Consider the following 21,118-nt stretch of genomic DNA (forward strand, 5'->3'; position numbering starts at 1 on the left):
ATGGCACGGCTAATAGCTTCATTTAGTTATGTAAGTCCCTCTGTGGCAACAAGGCTGTGATCCAGGAAAGGGATATTAATTCTATTTTTCTTAAAAATGTGTCAATTATCTAATGAGGTTCTGTAAAAAATTCTACAGTAAATTTTCCTATAATTTCCCAAGTCTCAATGTTTCAATTTATTTTTAATATCAATTATGCCTTAGGCTGAAGAATATTGTGTAATGTGGATGATGGTCCTCTTGATTAATAAGACAAGAATGTGTTTCTGCACCTGCACCACTTTAATCATAAACTGTTTTCCTGGTGCACATTTTTCATAAGTGCTCTCAGATTGCTTTCATTTGATTCACTAATTTTTCCTAAAATTTGTAATTCTTGTATTGTGCTCATTGTTTCTGATTAGGTCAGTCATAGTGGGCCTAGGTTTAAAGAAAATGATGTCTACATTATTTCCTGTCATGATAAAAGATTGAATGCTTATGTGTAAGTGTTGTGGGAGGGACAAGACAATAGCGCCTTGATGAAAGAGACAAAAGAATGATAAATACTGATCTAAAGTGTGGTTCAAAATATATTATAATGTAATAGTATTTAATTCAATCTGTGTTCAACAAACCCAAGGAATATCACATCATATCTGCAAGTAGCTAAGTGGTGTTGTGTCCAGTTTCATAAGAATATATATAGATTTAGATATGTATACAGATACAGTCTGTAGATATAGTCAGGTTCATTAGGAGAGAATGAAAATTCAATAAGTCTCTTTATATAGTCTCTATATATAGTACAGGCTATATATCTTCTTAATATACACTTGAGAACTTACATTCATTATCAAGGAGTGAAAATAATAGATGACTAAAAAGTGAATGAGAAAAGAGAATTAGGTCATGAAATTGAAGATTTTTGCAAATATCTCAGTTTTATAATAGGAAGTAGGTAGTAGTTGCTGTATTTCTAATTCCACAAACACTGTTCTGGGAAATGAGTTAAACTGGATGAACTCAAATGTCTTGCCATAACTTTAAGAAGTGATGCTGAGGCTGGATGCACAGTGAAAATGAAGAATTGTTAATGACCTCTCAAATAAAATAAAAAGACATATCTTTTTACAGAATTCCAATTATTGGGCAATTTCTATAGCAAGGAGAAAGTAAAAATTCTACATCAAAATGAAGTTAAGAATTATGAATATCTACAAAATAATGTGGATGCTATGAGTAGACTTGCTATTGTCCTTGTTTTACTCTCGATATGTTAAATATAATTACATTTGTTAATTTCTTTTTAGTATAACTTTAGAAGCTCAGTCAGTAAAGAATCTACCTGCAGTGCAGGAGACCCGGGTTCGATACCTGGGCTGGGAAGATCCTCTGGAGAAGGAAATGGCAACCCACTCCAGTATCCTTGCCTGGAAAATCTCATGGACCCAGGAGCCTGGTGGGCTGCAGTCCATGGCGTTGCAGAGTTGGACATGACTGAACAACTAACACTTATTTACTTAGAATTAAAGTAATAAATTTCAATATATAAGCTTACAGTTTTATTTTCATTCAATTTTTTGCCAGTATTTTTCCTTGGTAAGCCATATTTCTAACCCAAGTAGAAAATCCCTTGAAAGTGAAGTTTGTATTTTGTCACAAGAGGATGGGAAACTTATAATTTTTCCAACTGGAATAAATTGGAGGAGTGTTATCTATGGGGCAAAACTGCTTGAGGTCTCAGAAACAGCTAGTCTCTTTTCCCCTTCTTTCCTTTGCCAGCAAACTTCCGGTAACAAAACAGGCAACACTTTGTGACGACAAATGCAGCAGTTGCTACACAGGCTAGCAGAAACCCAATCACGTCCAGAGAGTGGTACTGGAGCCAGGTGAGGTTGTGGATAGCTGGTCGCAGGTGCTTGGCTCCTTTGTGGCGCATGACGAACTCAATCCAGAAGACTGCTAGGTCTAGGGGCTTTACAGGCCGATCATGATGAATGGCTGATAACCTCATCACATTCTGTTTGTAGCTGAAGGAAAATCAAACAGACATCGATATATAGGATGAGCTATAACTGAAAATTTGTGAAATTTTCTTGCAGATGGAAACAAAGAATGCATCACAGACTTAAAGAAAAATAGATAATTTTCCTGTGAGGTGATTCTTGAGATCTTAGCTTAAGAGCTAGGACTTCTTAAATGTATAGCATTTCAAGCTACAAAGGAAAGAAAGAAAATGGGAGGGGTTTGTGCAGTCTAAAGAATGGAATGAATTAAGTCCCAAAAGGAAAGAAAACAACAACAACAAAAATCATGGTTTGTTGCTCAAAGTTTGAATTATCTAGTAAAGACCTGATAGAAACGTGTTAAAATGCTGTCATAATCCAGAGATAGCAGGAAAGTCTATGATGAGGTTCCAAGATATGTCTAGGCAGGGCTGATCTTACCTTAGTGAAATAGTGTTCCAAAGTGTTGAAGTGGATTGTCTGTGTTTGACTCCTGATTCTGACATTTATCTTGTTGGCTGCTTTTTTATTCTTTTTGTCTCACAGTTTTATTTGCTTTAAGTTTACTAAATTTTTAAAAAAATGTTTTTATTTTTATATTGGAGAGGCCATTCATGATATAATCTGTTCCTCAGTTTTTCATTTTTCTAAGGAATGGATAGGAATAGTATCATATCTGATTATTTTGAGATAATTTTTTGAGATATTTTGAGAATATTGTATTGATTCTTATAGGCATTCCTAGCATATTGTATACTTGCAGCAAATATTTGCTAGCATTGTTGTCGTTCTTGTTCTAAAAGACTCTGGAGAAGGCTCAATATTTTACTTCCAGGCATTGCAATTACATTCATTTCTACTGCTGATAATAGGCTAGTAGACAAGAAAGAAGGGAGAATAAAGAGATATAGCTCAAGAACTCTAAATCACAAAGTGTTACAAGATGACACTGTGAGCAATAGCAATGGAGGCAACTTCCCTCCCTTTTCTGTCAAAACAGAGGAGGTGCACTGGATTTTTGAGAGGACTTCAGTAATCTGGAAAGTAAAAGTGAAGTCACTCAGTCGTGTCTGACTCTTAGCGACCCCATGGACTGCAGCCCACCAGGCTCCTCTGTCCATGGATTTTCCAGGCAAGAGTACTGGAGTGGGATGCATTGGAGAAGGAAATGGCAACCCACTCCAGTATTCTTGCCTGGAGAACCCCAGGGACAGAGGAGCCTAGTGGGCTGCCGTCTATGGGGTTGCACAGAGTCGGACACGACTGAAGCGACTTAGCAGCAGCAGCAGCAGCAGTAATCTGGAAACGAATGGTCAGAGTAAAAATCATATTGATTATATTCTTTGCACCCAAAATAGAGAAGTTCTATATGCTCAACAACAACAACAAAAAAAAAAAAAAAAAAGAGAGAGAGAGAGAGAGAAGAAATAAAGAAGGCAATGTGGTTGTCTGAGAAGCCTTTATAAATAGCTGAGAAAAGAAGAAAAGCAAAAGGCAAGGAAGAAAGGGAAAGATATACCCAACTGAATGCAGAGTTCCAAAGAATGCAAAGTGCCAGGCCATTTAAGTGAACAAAGCAAAGAATTAGAGGAAAACAGTAGAATGGGAAAGACTAGAAATCTCTTTAAGAAAATTGGCAATATCAAGGGAACATTTCACGCAAGGATGGGCAAAATAAAGGATAGAAATGGTAAGGACCTAACAGAAGAAAAAGAGATTAAGAAGAGGTAGCAAGAATACACAGAAGAACTATACGAAAAAGGTGTTAATGACCTGGATAACCACAATGGTGTAGTCACCTAGAGCTTAAAAATCAACATTCAAAAAACTAAGATTGTGAAATCCTCTCCCATCACTTCATGGTAAATAGAAGGGGGAAAAGTTGAAACAGAGACAGATTTTATTTTCTTAGGTTCCAAAATCACTGGGGATGGTGACTGCAGCCATGAAATTAAAAGATACTTGTTCTTTGGAAGGAAAGCTATAGCAAACCTAGACAGCGTATTAAAAAGCAGAGACATCGCTTTGCTGACAAAGACCCATATAACCAAAGTACGTTTTTTCAAGTACAGATGTGAGTGTTGGGCCATGAAGAAGGCAGAGCACTGAAGAATTGATACTTCTGAATTGTGGTGCTGGAGAAGACTCTTGAGAATCACTTGAGGAGACTCACTTGAGGAGACCAAACTTGCAAGGATATCAAACCAGTCAATCCTATAGGAAATCAACCATGAATATTCATTGGAAGGACTGATGCTGAAGCTCTGATACTTTGGCCACATGATGCAAACAGCCAACTCATTAGAAAAGACCTTGATGCTGGGAAAGATTGAGGGCAAAAAGAGGAGCAGGCAGCAGAGAATGAGGTGGTTAGATAGCATCACCAACTCAATGGACATGAGTTTGAGCAAACTCCAGGAGATAGTGAAGGACAGGGAACCCTAGCATGCTACAGTCCACTGGGTCACAAAGAGTTGGCTACAACTTAGTGACTGAACAACTGCCACAACAATGGTAACAACAGTATGTTACCAAACATAATATGTAGCAGAACATGAATATTCAGTATATAGCAGGTAATAAATCATCTTCATTTTTTGACACCAGTTTTACATTATTAAGTAAAAATCAATAAAGATACTAAAGAGATGTACATTTATATAAAATTGTCAAATGAAAGGTTTATTTCTTTAAAAAAAGAGAAAAATAATGTAATATTTTTGCTGTTCATTTAGACAGTGGAAACAGTGGCTGACTTTATTTTGGGGGGCTTCAAAATCACTGCAGATGGTGATTGCAGCCATGAAATTAAAAGACGCTTACTCCTTGGAAGGAAAGTTATGACCAACCTAGACAGCATATTAAAAAGCAGAGACATTACTTTGTCAACAAAGGTCTGTCTAGTCAAGGCTATGATTTTTCCAATAGTTATGAATGGATGTGAGATCTGGACTATAAAGAAGGCTGAGTGCCAAAGAATTAATAGTTTTGAACTGTGGTGTTGGAGAAGACTCTTGAGAGTCCCTTGGACTGCAAGATGATCCAACCAGTCCATCTGAAAGGAGATCAGTCCTGGGTATTCATTGGAAGGACTGATGTTGAAGCTGAAACTCCAATACTTTGGCCATAAGATGTGAAGAGCTGACTCATTTGAAAAGACCCTGATGCTGGGAAAGATTGAGGGCAGGAGGAGAAGGGGACGACAGAGGATGAGATGGTTGGACAGCATCACTGACTCAGTGGACATTAGTTTGGGTAAACTCTGGGAGTTTGTGATGGACAGGAAGGCCTGGCATGCTGCAGTTCGTGGAGTCGCAAAGAGTTGGACATGACTGAGTGACTGAACTGAACTGAACTGAATATAATATTTTTGCTGTTCATTTAGGACAATAGCAGTGCTAAGATTAAATTTACATAACACTTCTTATAAAACACAGATATACACTGTGCTACTATTACTGACAAATTCTCAAAATGTTTTCTTTATAAAGACATTATAAAGAAAAGGGGAAACATATACATCATATTTGTTATATTAATTTAATTGTGTTATTGGAATTCATGTATATTCTGAAGTGATTTGGAAATCAAATATTTTTGGTTTTGTAAATTTGGCTTTTAAATAGCAATATCTCAAAATACCTGTTCAAATAAGACAAAAAGGACAATGACAGGAACTCAGATTATACCTACCTTTGTAAATAGTATCTACGTAGCTGTAATTGAATAAATTAGTATGTTCTAGTTGTTTACCATTTATCAGTGATGGAACCAAAATATTATTACAGACTTGCAGACATAGAGGACAATTTATTGGTTACCATATTTGGGGGAGTAGAAATATATGGGTAGGGGATTAGGAGGCAAAAACTGAGAAGTATATAAGCTCAAGGATGCATTGTACAACACTGGAAATTGAACCAATATTTTCTACTAGTTTTAAATGGAAAGTAATATTTAAAAATTGTGTGAATTTTTAAAAGAGAACTATCCCAACATATCACTTCCAAGTTGATTATGTTTAAATTTTATAATTCTTCCAAACAAGACAAAAATGGTAACAATCAAAAAGCCTAAGAATATACCTACATTTATAAATAAATATCTTGATAGTTGAAACTGGCTAATTAGAAAGTACTAGCTATTCACCATTTATCAGTGATTGGGTCTAAATATTAGCATAGAAAACTTGGAAGATATTGAATGTAATGGGAATTTCAGATTGCTTATATCAAGGTTGTTTACTGAAAATAAATTGTTAGAAGAGATTAAAACATTTTTGGAATTCACTTGCTGAAAGAAAGTAAAGTGGACATCTGTTTCCCTACTTTAACTTCATTTTCAAACTTCTTAATTCCTCTATTACCATTTCAGAGATTCTTCTCATTCTAATGGTTAGATCTTACAAAATTTCTCCACTGTCTTTAAACCACTGACAAACCTTTCCCATAAAACCATGAAAAAATATTACTGTGACACTCACAATAGGTTATTGATGACTGAACTGAGTGAATCTTACTCCTCATGGTGCTTATGTAAAGACTAATGAGTCTTCATATGAGAACTTCTCCAGAAAGAGTATCTAGTAAAAAAAAATATACTCACGAAGGATTATTAATGACTTCCTTCAATGCATTGAGCAAATCTTCTGTTGACATTGTTTCCAAGTCCAATCTGACAGCAGCTCCCTTGGCCTTCATGTGAACAATGTTATGAGGTTGATCAGCAAACAAAGGAAGGCCCACCATAGGGATCCCGTGGTAGATGGCCTCATAAACGCTGTTGCTTCCACCATGAGTTACAAAGGCTTTGGTTTTTGGATGACCTAGGATTGAGTGAATTTCAATAAAATTATTTTTTTTTTATTTTTCTTTTTTTTTTATTCTTTTTTTTTTAAATTTTAAAATCTTTAATTCTTACATGCATTCCCAAACATGAACCCCCCTCCCACCTCCCTCCCCAAAACATCTCTCTGGGTCATCCCCATGCACCAGCCCCAAGCATGCTGCATCCTGCGTCAGACATAGACTGGCGATTCAATTCACATGATAGTATACATGTTAGAATGTCATTCTCCCAAATCATCCCACCCTCTCCCTCTCCCTCTGAGTCCAAAAGTCCGTTATACACATCTGTGTCTCTTTCCCTGTCCTGCATACAGGGTCGTCATTGCCATCTTCCTAAATTCCATATATATGTGTTAGTATACTGTATTGGTGTTTTTCTTTCTGGCTTACTTCACTCTGTATAATCGGCTCCAGTTTCATCCATCTCATCAGAACTGATTCAAATGAATTCTTTTTAACGGCTGAGTAATACTCCATTGTGTATATGTACACAGCTTTCTTATCCATTCATCTGCTGATGGACATCTAGGTTGTTTCCATGTCCTGGCTATTATAAACAGTGCTGCGATGAACATTGGGGTACATGTGTCTCTTTCAATTCTGGTTTCCTCGGTGTGTATGCCCAGAAGTGGGATTGCTGGGTCATAAGGTAGTTCTATTTGCAATTTTTTAAGGAATGTCCACACTGTTCTCCATAGTGGCTGTACTAGTTTGCATTCCCACCAACAGTGTAGGAGGGTTCCCTTTTCTCCACACCCTCTCCAGCATTTATTGCTTGCAGATTTTTGGATCGCAGCCATTCTGACTGGTGTGAAGTGGTACCTCATTGTGGTTTTGATTTGCATTTCTCTAATAATGAGTGATGTTGAGCATCTTTTCATGTGTTTGTTAGCCATCCGTATGTCTTCTTTGGAGAAATTTCTGTTTAGTTCTTTGGCCCATTTTTTGATTGGGTCGTTTATTTTTTTGGAATTGAGCTGCATAAGTTGCTTGTATATTTTTGAGATTAGTTGTTTGTCAGTTGCTTCATTTGCTATTATTTTCTCCCATTCCGAAGGCTGTCTTTTCACCTTGCTTATATTTTCCTTGGTTGTGCAGAAGCTTATAATTTTAATTAGATCCCATTTGTTTATTTTTGCTTTTATTTCCAGAATTCTGGGAGGTGGATCATAGAGGATCCTGCTGTGATTTATGTCGGAGAGTGTTTTGCCTATGTTCTCCTCTAGGAGTTTTATAGTTTCTGGTCTTACATTTAGATCTTTAATCCATTTTGAGTTTATTTTTGTGTGCGGTGTTAGGAAGTGATCTAGTTTCATTCTTTTACAAGTGTTTGACCAGTTTTCCCAGCACCACTTGTTAAAGAGATTGTCTTTACTCCATTGTATATTCTTGCCTCCTTTGTCAAAGATAAGGTGTCCATATGTGTGTGGATTTATCTCTGGGCTTTCTATTTTGTTCCATTGATCTATATGTCTGTCTTTGTGCCAGTACCATACTGTCTTGATGACTGTGGCTTTGTAGTAGAGCCTGAAGTCAGGCAGGTTGATTCCTCCAGTTCCATTCTTCTTTCTCAAGATTGCTTTGGCTATTCGAGGTTTTTTGTATTTCCATACAAATCTTGAAATTATTTGTTCTAGTTCTGTGAAAAATGTGGCTGATAGCTTGATAGGGATTGCATTGAATTTGTAAATTGCTTTGGGTAGTATACTCAATAAAATTATTAATTGTAAGTCTTAGAAATAAATTGAGAAAAGTGCATTATAAGGTAACTGAAGGAAACAGTCTTCAATAACAGGTTATTACACATATGAAAGTCCTTTTAAATTGCTTTCAGAACTCAGAGAAGTAACTGCTGCATCTGCTGAAGGGGTAAATGAAGACTTCATGAAAGAAGTGCTGAGTCACTTGGACTTCACAAATGAATCCAGGATTGACAGGTGAGCAACTTGAAAGAGCATTCTGGGTAAAAGAAACCATATGTGCAAAAAAAGAGGAGGGCATGCCAGAAATTATTCTCTTAAAGATATAGTGGAGTCATTTAGTCTGATTAGGAATGGTGTCAGGGGAAGAGAATGGTAATAGTAGAGGCACTGGAACCAGAGGAAGGAAAAGTAACCTTTTACTTTGGAGTGTTTTATTGCTTTATAAAAATTATTATGAATTTTTTTCTTACAGAAAGTGAAGAGTCACTGGTAATAAGAATTAAAGATTTTAAAATTTAAAAAATAAAAAACTAAAAATTAAAAAATAAATAAATAAATAAAACACATGAAAATACCCCTCAAAAAAAAAAAAAAAAAAAAGGAGAGTTCTTATTTTCAATAGCATTTATCATACCCCTACAGAGGGGAAAAAATAGATGTGACGAAAGAATTCAGAGACAGAACAACAATCCAAGAAGTTATTGAAAAGTTCACAGTCAGAAATAATTACAGCTAAAATAAAGATTCTGGTCATAAGGGATATGACTGTGTATAGTAAAATGCCAGTTGTTATGGGTGTGTATGCTAAGTCGCTCAGTCTTCTCCGACTTTTTGTGACCCCATGAACAGAAGCTCACCAGGCTCCTTTGTTCATGGGATTTTTCAGACAAAAATATTGAAGTGGGTGGCCATTTCCTTCTATAGAGGATCTTGGGGACCCATGGATAGAACCCACTTCTCCTGCATCTCTTGTACTGGCAGGCTGATTCTTTACCACTGAGCAGATTGGGAAGCTCTGCCAGCTGTCCCCATTTTCCCCCTAGCATAGTAGATAGAAATGAAGCAGTAAAGTTTTCTTTTCGACTGTTTCAATAATTCTCTATATATTTGTTTCCCTTTGAAGTACTATCACTCTGTTCAGTTGTTATTCATGTTTTCAATATTTTTTTTCTGCCAAGTCTTACCAAGAAGGTCGTTTTGGGGGAGCCACTTATACAGCTGAGTATTGGGTCCTAGGGTGTCTGGTTTTTTGCCATCATATCTCCATAGAACCTGTTAAGGTAAAGGTAATAATCTAAAATTATTATCTATCAAAGACAGTCCCTGCATGGCTATAGCACCTGCAAAAAATTGGAGCTATCATATTAGTTACCTTTCTGGAAGAAAAATCAGACCTTTTATAAAGTTTAACAGACTCATTAAATAGTTGTCCACTATTGAGTTACTGTGTATACCTTTTGTGGAATCTGGGCAAGAGCTGAAGCAATCACATTGGCTCTTTCTTCTGACATGTTACTGACCATTGACCCCAATGAAAACACCACAATACCATGTTCTCCAGAGCTCTGCACAAACTCTTCCATTTCCTGTGAAGAAAAGAATTTGCCCCATCACAAAAGAGCAGCAGCATAGCAGACATTATTGAAGGGATTGATGCAAGCAACTAAAGGGAGAAAATAAGATATAGTCTGAAGATACTAGAGTAGTGGCTTCTTAAAAAATATTATGGAAGGATACACATAACAGAAAATTTACTTTCTTAATCATTCCTAAATGTATAGTATTGTAGTGTAAAGTATATTCACACCATGCAACCAATCTCCAGAACTTTTTCTGGAGAAAAACTGGAAGTCTATGCTCATTAAGAAACTCCGTTTTCTCTTTCTCTAGCCTCTGGCAAGTTTCATACTACCCTGTGTTTCTACAAATGTAACTAGTCTGGATACTTCTTATATGTTAAATCCTACAGTATTTGTCTTTTTCTGATTGGTTTATTTCACTCAGCGTAAGGTTCATTTATGTTGTGACATGTCAGAATTTCCTTTTAAAGATAAGCAATATTTCATCATTGTGCATATGACATTTTATTTATTGTTTTGTCTCTTGATGGACACTTGGGTTGTCCAGCTTCCTGGGTCCTGCTAATACAGCTTTTACTTACCTGTTGTGCAAATATCTCATCCAGAGGAATTGCTGAGCTGTATAGATAGACAAGTTTTATACTAGAAAGTGTACATTATTCTTACTGCATGCTATATAGCTAGTTTATAGACTGATTCCCTTTCCTTGCACCCCACTATGTTCTTGAACATGCCAACTTCTCATCTTGGACTTTGGTCACATGTGCTAATAAATATTTAACACTAAAAAATCTTTTGAGTAAACTGTATGTTATTTTCAGTAATGACTTTTTTTTTTTTTTAAACAGACTTCATCCCTTGGAGGTACTCGGAGGTACTTGGAGGGAAATGGGTCATATGTGGTCATTTCTTTTATTATGTATAATTGTGCAAAGGTGTTTCGTATAAGCAGGAAATGAGATAGAGCCAGTACACGGTAGTGACAAGGAAGTACTGTTAAACAGTATTATACTCAGCCTCTGCATCAGTTATGTTGTTAATTACTAACATAAATTTTTAGAAGCTACACTGCAGGATTTAATTCACCTGTAATCCCTTATTATTCTAGGTCTACTAAATTATTTATTTATTCCAGGCAGATTTTTTGAGAATTATTTTAGGTTCGTCATTAGTACTTCATTTCCCTGTTAGTACATGAAAAATTTATTATTTGAATCACTTTATGTTTATCATTCACTCAGCTCTGTAATCCTTATCCCTTACCTTCAACTTTGTCATAATTTCCCAAACTCTTTATCTAAATTTTTAATCAGAGACATGGAGGAGTCTGACATTGTATTTTGGAAATTCTGTGAAACAGTTCTGTAAGTCCTATTTATAACCCAGAGATGCACTTGCATAGTTATTTATTTGAGCCACCATATTTCTGGGTTTGTTTACGTATGGTACCCTTTGTCTAAACTATATTGTATAATTGATGTCATGGTAGGATGTGCTATGTCCAACTGTGTTGAAGGACCCTCAGTATCACCTACATTAGTCACCTCAGGGTGCACCTACCCCACAGTGGGAAACGTGCCCCAGGGCTTTCTGCAGCAGAGATCAAGTCATCTTTTGGGTAGTTCATTTCAAACTAAATAAAGTTCCTGTTGAATCTGAACTTGCCTGGAATTGTTTCTGAATTATTTTGTTTTGTGATCCTTGATCCTTTCTAATTAGAAACTTACTTTCTATACTAGAGTAAGTCTGCTGTGATCAATGTTCTCTAGTTTTAAAATGTAGAGGAGCAAATTTTTCTTAGATATTTGATCAAAATCACATATTCATATTTTCTTAGTTCTTTCTTCTATTTTGGATTCATTATCCTTTTCTATCTGGAAAATAATGACCCAATTCTTCCATCATAAAATGTATACTTTCTGATACTAATTATTTTGTAAAACTTCTTTGCAAAACTATTTTATAACCTAAAAAGGAAAATAAGGAATTTTTTAAACTTAACCTTGAAGACTGTATTTGATGAGCTTTTTCAAAAGTATAATTTCACCCTGGTGATATCAGTCTTAATATTAAGACACTGAACTCTCTTAAGATTCTCACAGTATATCCAGGTAATGATTGTATTTCCAGTGAGCTGTATTAGCATTTAAAGTTACTCATTTTCAATATTTTGTTTCATTGGCTTGCTACCCAAAACTTTTCATCTGTTTTGTGAAAAATGCATCCAATTGGTGTTATTGTAATACATTTTTATCTCTACAAATTGATTACTGATAAGGACCGGTTCATCTCATTCTCTGATATCTTTAAAAAATAATGTAAGTTCATGGTAAGAAAATATGCAAAAGTATGAAAAATTATTTAAAAGGGAAGCAGCAGCAGCAAGATTTACTAAAACTCTCTATCCAGGGATATTCTTAATTTCAAATTCATATATTTGTAGAAAGTGTTGAAAATGTATTTGACATATTACATTATGTAAGCTAAGATATAAAACATGATGATTGATGCATCTATTATTGTAATACGATTGCCATTTTAATGATGGTTCAAACTTCCATCATTATGATTTTTTTTTGTGTGTGTGGCTGGATAAATTAACATCTGGCCTCTTAGCAAGTATGCTGGTTATAATAAAATATTGTAGTCTATATTCACTATTTTGTACCTTATATCTCTAGGGCTTACAAGTTTGTAGCCTTAAACAACATCTCTCCTATTTCCCACCTACTAGGCCCTGGAAGGAGAAGAAAATGGCAACCAGGGACGGGGGAGCCTCGTGGACTGCTGGCTATGGGATTGCCCAGAATCGGACATGACTGAAGCAACTTAGCAGCAGCAGCAGCAGCCCCTAGAAGCCACCACTCTCTATTATTATGAGTCAGCATTTTTGGATTCCATGTGTAAGTGATATTACACATTTGCCTTTCTGTCTTTTCAAAGAAGTAAACAAAATTAAAAACCTTTAGCTAGACTTACCAAGAAAAAGAGGACTCAAATAAATACAATTATAAATGAAACAGGATACATTAAAATTGATACTGTAAAAATACATAGGATCCAAAGGGACTACCATGAATAATTATATGCTAACAAACTATATACCCAAGAATGGATAACTTTTTAAAAACACAACCTACCAGGACTGAGTAAGGAAGAAATAGAAAATCTGAATAGTCATAATGAGTAAAGAAGTCAAATCAGTAATCAAAAGCCTACCAACACATAAGATGGTTACATGACATCACTGACTCAATGGACATGATGGACAGGGAAGCCTGGCGTGCTGCAGTCCATGAGGTCACAAAGAGTCAGACATGACTGAATGAATGAACTAACTACTAACCATAACCAACACATAAAACACCGGGACCATATGGCTGCACTGAGGAATTCTATAAAACAGTATAGGATAATTAATCCAGTTCTTCAGAAAATCTTAAAAATTAAAAAAGAGGATGGGAACATTTCCAAACCCATTCTACAAGGCCAGAATTACCCTTATATCAAGAACAGTACAAAAGTAAAAACTACAGGCCAATGTCCAGACTATAGTATAGATGCAAAAATTATCAACAAAGTATCAGCAATTAAATTCAAGAACACATTAAAAGAATTATATACCAAGACCAAGTGAGAATTATCTCTAACATGTAAGGATGCTTCAGTGTATCCAAATAATAATTGTGATACACTGCATGAATAGAATGAAATATAAAATAACTTTATTACTTCAATAGATGTACAAAAAACATTTGATAAGATACAACATTCTCATGATAAAACCCCTCAACATAAGGAAGAAAGAACATAACTCAAGGTAATAAAGTTATATTGTAAAAATGTAATAAAAGAGTTACAATGTAATAAAAGAGATGCATGACAAACCCAGACCTAACATTATGCTCAACAGTGAAAGTTTGAAAGCTTTTTCTCAAAGATCAGGAACAAGACAAGGATGCCAAATGTCATATTGATTCAACATAGTCTTAGCTAGAGCAACTAGGCAAGACAATGAAATGAAGAGCATCCTAAATAGAAAGGAAGGAATAAACTTTTTAATTTTTTTTGCAGAAGACATTTTTTTTTGTACAAAAAATCTCACAGATTCAACTAAAAACCTGAATTAATTAATAAATTCAATAAAACTACATTAAGGTTATATGTTGATAATATCAACATACAGAAATTAGTTCTGTTTTTATGTACTAACAATGTAACTTCTGAAAAAAGCTATCCCAGTCACAACAGCATCAAAAGAAGAAGATGACTAGGAATAAATTTAGCGAATGATGTGAAAAATCTGTACAGTTATTACAAGCATTTGTTTTAGAAATACAAGAAAATACAGATAAATAGAAAGTTGTCCTGTGTTCATGGATCAGAATTAGTATTGTTAAAATATTCACACTACCCAGAGCCAAAGGCAATTTCAAAGGCACCTCACAATTTTAAATTTTATTACAAAGCTGCAATATTTCAAATCATATTGTATTGGCAAAAAATAGACACATTGACCAATGGAACAGCATTCAAGATTTAGAATCAGAATCCTGAGAATATAGTCAACCAATATTCAACAAGGGAAACAAGAATACCCAGTGGGTAAATTTAACAGTCACTTCTTTATTTTCCAAGAAAATTGAATAAACATAAGCAAAAAAAATGAAATGAGGCCCTTATCTTACACCACTCACAAAAATAACTCAAAATCAATCAAAGATTTAAACATAAGACCAGATACTATGCCACTCCTACCTACAAGAAAACATAGGGATGAATCTCCCTATGTTTGATTTTGAAAATGATTTTTTGATATATCACAACCATAATAAAAGAAAAAAAACGATGAATTGGACTATGTCAAACTTAAAAGTTTCTTCATAACAAAAGAAACAAACAACAAGATGAAAATGCAACCTGCAGAATGGAACAAAAATAGTTTTGTAACCACACGTTGAGCGAGGAGGGTAATATCCAGAATATACATAAAACTCATACTACAAAATTCAGTTAAAGAATGGGCAGATTAACAAATTAACATTTTCCAAAAAAAATGTCCAAATGACCACCAGATATACGGAAAGATGCTCAATAACACTAATCATCAGGGAAATGTATTTCAAAACCACAAAGAGATATTACCTCATACCTGTTAGAAAGTCTGCAACTAAGAAGAGATGTGTTGTGAGAAGGTAGAGAAAAGTGTCCCACTGTCAGTGGGAATGTAAACTGTTTAGCTCTTAGAGAACACAAAATGAAAGTTCCTAAAATAATTAAAAATAGATCTGCTGTATGACCCAGTTATCCCATTTCTGGGTATACAGCCAAAGAATAAAAATAAAGACAGGATAGCAAAGAGATATATATTCTCCCATGTTTATTGTAGCATTATTCACAATAGCTAAGAAACAACTTATGCGCCCATCAATGGGTAAATCTTAAAAAAGAGGTTTCACACACACACACTCAGAATGGAATGTTATTCACCCATGAGAAAGAAGGAAATCCTACCAATTTCAATAACGTAGAGGGACCTTGAAGACATGATGCTAAAATTTGTGCTTTAATTCTAATCTTTATCTACTTCTATAATGAAATATGAATTATGACATATATCATGAAAATTGTAATTCAAGCTTACATTCTTTTTTAACCTTCAGGAAAATTGTGACCTTTTAATATTTCTTATTTTACATCTGAATATTGCATTATAGCTGATTTAGTGTAATTAAGCATTTTTATGAAAATATAGATTTATACATACATTCATCTATATTGTTGAAGAAGGTTGTTCATTTTAGCTAGAGCCTTATAACTTAAAAAAATATTTTAGTCATCTTGCTCACCTGATTGCCAAATCTTAAATATTCTTTTTTTAAATTAAAAATTTAATTTAAATATGTCAAATTAAATTAAATTTGCTTTAGTAAAGTTTATTAAATTTATTGAATTATTTACATTAAATTAATTTTTTAACTTAGTAAACTTTTTAAATTTATTTTTTTAAAACTCCATAAGACTTCCCTATTGGCTCAGTGTTAGAAGAATTTGCCTGCAAAGCAGGAGATGCAAGTTTGATCCCTGGGTCTGGAAGGTACTCTGGAGAAGGAAATGCCAACCCACTCCAGTATTTTAGCTTGGGAAATCTCATGGACAGAGGAGCCTGGTGGGCTACAGTCCATCAGATCACAAAAGAGTCGGACACAACTTAGCAACTAGACAGCAACAATGGGGTATCTACTTTACAGCTTTCTGAATAATATAATCTTGATTAGGAAAATCATCTCAATTTCAGTAAGATTCCTGGCAAACATTGGGTTAGTGATAGTATGTTATAGTAACAAAATAAGAATAATGAAGATAGTTAATATTTCTTCTGGATCATTAGATGCTACTGACATTTTGGATGTTTCACATGTACTTACAATTTTTCCCTCAATGATAATATGAGGTTGCTACTATTATAAGATTTAGTGTTGTCCTATCTCTGAGTATGTTGCCTGTATCCTGAACAACCTGCCGAATATTCTCCTTTCCCACCCTACCGTTCACAATCCAACCCAATGACTACATCCTGGTTTTGTGTTTTGTTTTTTTTTTTAAGAATATGTGACCATATCTCTTTCTTATCCCTTTCAATGTTCTTGCAGGTGCTCCTGCTAGACGTTTCTCAAGTTAATAATTATCTGTTTCCAATTCACATCACCAGCATTATCAGCCTCTTTACTTAGCCTCTTCTTGTTTAGATTGAACTTGTACTTCTTGGAAACTGTCATTATCACTCTACCCGCTTTTCTTTTCTATCTTCTTCTGTCCCAGCCCTGTCTCTTCTGTTTATTCATGAACATCTTCAGATTTTCCTATGATTCATACTGGATGTTTCTATAGCACAGTGGTCTTTTCTTATAATACTTTTACACACTTTTTATGACTTCCTTGTATTCTGTCTTTCTAGGTGGAGGGTCAGGTGGCAGAAACTGTCTACACCGTTTCTCTATATTAGCACTCCCCAAATAATTTATATATATATAATTATCTTATAGTAGGATAATTATGCTACTATAATTGTAACTAATATTATGCTAATATTAAAATATGAATTATATATTTACTATATTTTTATATAATAATATAACTATAAATGTCTGATACTTCATTATGTGTTGAATAGTGAAGTCATAATTTAACATAGTCTCAAAGTCTCTAGCATATTATGTTTATTCTGTGATGTTAATAAATTTCAGATACGTGTGGTAACATAGAAATATATCAATTTCTAGCTGGAAGTTCACTGTATCCAGCTTCCCATATCTGACTCATTGCAATCAAACATTCTAAATAAAGAATGCAGGATAATTCTTATTGAAAATACAAAGTTAACAAAGCATAACAATGAGGAGTAGGTGACCTTAGGCAGGGATTTGGCAGGTTTGCAGTGGATGCCGCCAACAAATTCAAAATTTGGTAGCCGTGGGCGAGGAAATGAAAAATCCCAATAGTTTCGAATGAGCCACATTTCAGCTTTCCCCATTGTCTCAACTAATGTAGTGGGCCTTCCTGAAAGTGAAAATAAAAACAAAACAACAACAAATGTTGGATCAAATGAGAATATTGCTGTGTGTGTATATGTATTATGCTTAGTCACTCAGTCGTGTCTGACTGCGACCCCATGGACTGCAGTCCTCCAGGCTCCTCTGTCCACGGGGATTCTCCAGGCAAGAATACTGGAGTGGGTTGCCATGTCCTCTTTCAGGGGATCTTACCAACTCAGGGATGGAACCCAGGTCTCCCACATCGCAAGTGGATTCTTTACCTTCTGAGCCACCATGGAAGCCCATGTATATACATTAGGTAAGTTTTATAAAGGACCTTGAGATGATGTGACCAAATATGTTTCAATGAAACTGTTCTTTGACAAATATACAACATTAGATAGGATGATATGATATAATATAACACTATTTGGAAAATGAACTACACAAGTAGAAACAATTTCTAAATGCTACCTAGATACTTGAGCTACAAATATGTGTTTAATTCTCAGTGTACATGTCATTTGCCAAGACATTTTGTGAGATTTTTAGTGACTTAAAATTTTAAGTTAAAAAAAAAAAGTTTGGTAAGTTGATAGTCACTAGCAAAGGTCGTATGTGCCTCAACTTATGGTATATGACTTCTTGGTATCCAGTACTAGTAAAGGACTACAAGGTTGTACCTCACCCTATAATTTAAGTGTTTTCATTTCATGATATTTATAAGACTGATGGTTATTTTATATTTTTATTTGAATGTTTCACTTATTTGAGACAAATTTCAGTGAATTTATACTTATACAAACTCACATTTCAAGGCTCTATAAAGATAAGACTTAATGTTACCAACTAAGCACATGACTTACCTAGTACTTCACTGTAAAACTGATTCCACTTCTTCTCATTGTATGCCTGGAACCAGAATTCAAAATAGAGTGCATATATCATATTTTTGACCCTCTCCATGAATGTCATGTGATCACTTAATTCTGACAGCATCACAGGTACATAGGATGGTGGGAATGGAAGCCTTCCACTCTTCTTTTCAACTGAAGATCCAGGTGTGGAGTAGAGACTGTACATGAATGGTATTTTAAGTATCTCAGCCAGCAGCTCACCACAGGGTCCAACAGCATCTGCAAAAATGACATCAAACCTTTCTTCATGCAGTTTTACCATAAGTTCCTTGTTTGAAACAACTTCTCTACAAGTCGTCATTAAAATATCAGAATATCCCCAAGATAAACTTTCCACTGTTGAAAGATGGTTCCAAAAGGAATCTCTCACTGCATGCTTCCATTTCTCAATGAAAAGTTTGAGAAAATTCTCATTTTCTTCTTTAATTAAAGATAGAGGGAAAGTCACTAATTTGAGAGAAGATGTTTTTTGGGGATCAATGAAAGTGGAAACTGAAGGTGTCAAAACAGTCACCTCATGACTCCTTGTAACAAGTTCATCCAGAATTGTCTTCATATTCATCCAATGACTATAGTCCATTGGCCACACCAGCACCTTTCCGCAACTTCCAAAACTAAAGTAGCAAGCCAATTGTAGCAGCAGCAGAAGTGAGAGCCATTTCATAGACATCTTGTTCATATGCAGTACTTTAAGCAAACACTGAAGACTTTTTCTATTGCTCAGGCTTATATCCAGAAGACATCAATCAGAAGTTAAATTATAACTCCTATGCCTAAAGTAAATAGATTACACACATAGTCAGCAGATGTGGAAATCAGGTGAAGGGAGAAGTATATAACACTTCAAGATTATGAAGTGTGTTTATTACTGTTTTATCACCACTGTCACCAATGTAAAAGTCGATGAACTTTTACACGCAAATCCATTATATTACCTAAGAGAGAAGATTAATGTAAATCACTGCAAATGAGAGGCTCATGTGTCTGCTGTTTCATTGACACAGAATTAGAGAAGGATGACATCAACAAATTTGGCCTTGGAATATGAAATAAAGCAGGGCAAAGGCTAATACAGTTTTGCCAACAGAACACACTGGTCATTGCAAACAGCCTCTTTCAACAACACAAGAGAAGACTACACATGGACATCACCAGATGGTCAACACCAAAATCAGATTGATTATATTCTTTTCAGCCCAAGATGGAGAAGGTCTATACAGTCAGAAAAAACAAGACCGGCAGCTGACTGTGGCTCAGATCATGAGCTCGTTATTATCAAATTCAGACTCAAATTGAAGAAAGTAGGGAAAACCACTAGATCATTCAGATATAAACTAAATAAATTCCCTTATGATTATACAGTGGAAGTGAGAAATAGATTTAAGGGACTAGATCTGATAGATAGAGTGCCTGATGAACTATGGAATGAGGTTCATGACATTGTACAGGAGACAGGGATCAAGACCATCCCCATGGAAAAGAAATGCAAAAAAGCAAAATGGCTGTCTGGGGAGGCCTTACAAATAGCTGTGAAAAGAAGAGAGGGGAAAAGCAAAGGAGAAAAGGAAAAATATAAGCATCTCTATGCAAAGTTCCAAAGAATAGCAAGAAGAGATAAGAAAGCCTTCTTCAGCGATCAATGCAAAGAAATAGAGGCAAATAACAGAATGGGAAAGACTAGAGATCTCTTCAAGAAAATTAGAGATACTAAGGGAACATTTCATGCAAAGATGGGCTCAATAAAGGAAAGAAATGGTAGGGACCTAACAGAAGCAGAAGATATTAAGAAGAGGTGGCAAGAATACAAAGAAAAACTACAGAAAAGATCTTCACGACCAAGATAATCTAGATGGTGTGATCACTCATCTAGAGCCAGACATTCTGGAATGTGAAGTCAAGTGGGCCTTAGAAAGTATCACTAGGAACAAAGCTAGTGGAGGTGATGGAATTCCAGTTGAGCTGTTTCAAATCCTGGAAGGTGATGCTGTGAAAGTGCTGCACTCAATATGCCAGCAAATTTGGAAACCTCAGCAGGACTTCCCTCGTGGCTCAGAGGTTAAAGTGTGTGCCTCCAATGCGGGAGACCTGGGTTCGATCTCTGGGTTGGGAAGATCCCCTGAAGAAGGAAATGGCAATCCACTCCAGTATTCTTCCCTGGAGAATCCCATGGACGTAGAAGCCTAGTAGGTTACCGTCCACGGGGCCACAAAGAGTTGGACATGACTGAGCGACTTCACCTGCACCTTCACCTTCAGCAGTGGCCACAGGACTGGAAAAGGTCAGTTTTCATTCCAATCCCAAAGAAAGGCAATGCCAAAGAATGCTCAAAGTACCGCACAATTGCACCCATCTCACACGCTAGTAAAGTAATGCTCAAAATTCTCCAAGCCAGGCTTCAGCAATATGTGAACCGTGAACTCCCTGATGTTCCAGCTGGTTTTACAAAAGGCAGAGGAACCAGAGAGCAAATTGCCAACATCCGCTGGATCATCAAAAAAGCAAGAGAGTTCCAGAAAAGCATCTATTTCTGCTTTATTGACTATGCCAA

At 35.4% G+C, this 21,118-nt stretch overlaps 1 protein-coding gene and 1 long non-coding RNA gene across 3 annotated transcripts in view; one reads left to right on the forward strand and one right to left on the reverse strand.

The window, feature by feature from the left end:
• Positions 1-15,018, forward strand: part of LOC138442592 (uncharacterized) — a 29,002-nt gene extending 13,984 nt beyond the window's left edge. Inside the window, exons 3-4 of the long non-coding RNA XR_011257784.1 lie at positions 8,670-8,772; positions 12,853-15,018. This is a non-coding gene — a long non-coding RNA (uncharacterized lncRNA). The remainder of the gene's footprint in view (positions 1-8,669; positions 8,773-12,852) is intronic.
• Positions 547-19,279, reverse strand: LOC138442590 (UDP-glucuronosyltransferase 2B18-like). 2 transcript variants are annotated; one of them, XM_069594265.1, is made up of 7 exons: positions 19,085-19,272; positions 18,520-18,789; positions 17,530-17,678; positions 9,993-10,124; positions 9,723-9,810; positions 6,594-6,813; positions 547-2,012 (listed from the first exon to the last, which is right to left on the reverse strand). In XM_069594265.1, exons 2-7 carry the CDS (start codon positions 18,734-18,736, stop codon positions 1,733-1,735), a joined length of 1,086 nt encoding a protein of 361 aa, XP_069450366.1. In that variant the 5' UTR covers positions 18,737-18,789; positions 19,085-19,272; the 3' UTR covers positions 547-1,732. The 2 variants fall into 2 exon arrangements, with proteins under 2 accessions (XP_069450366.1, XP_069450365.1); XM_069594264.1 differs by having other exon boundaries at positions 18,520-19,279.
• Positions 19,280-21,118: the final 1,839 nt, after the last annotated feature.

The sequence above is a fragment of the Ovis canadensis genome, chromosome 6 (genome assembly GCF_042477335.2).
Source record: "Ovis canadensis isolate MfBH-ARS-UI-01 breed Bighorn chromosome 6, ARS-UI_OviCan_v2, whole genome shotgun sequence".
NCBI lineage: Eukaryota > Metazoa > Chordata > Mammalia > Artiodactyla > Bovidae > Ovis > Ovis canadensis.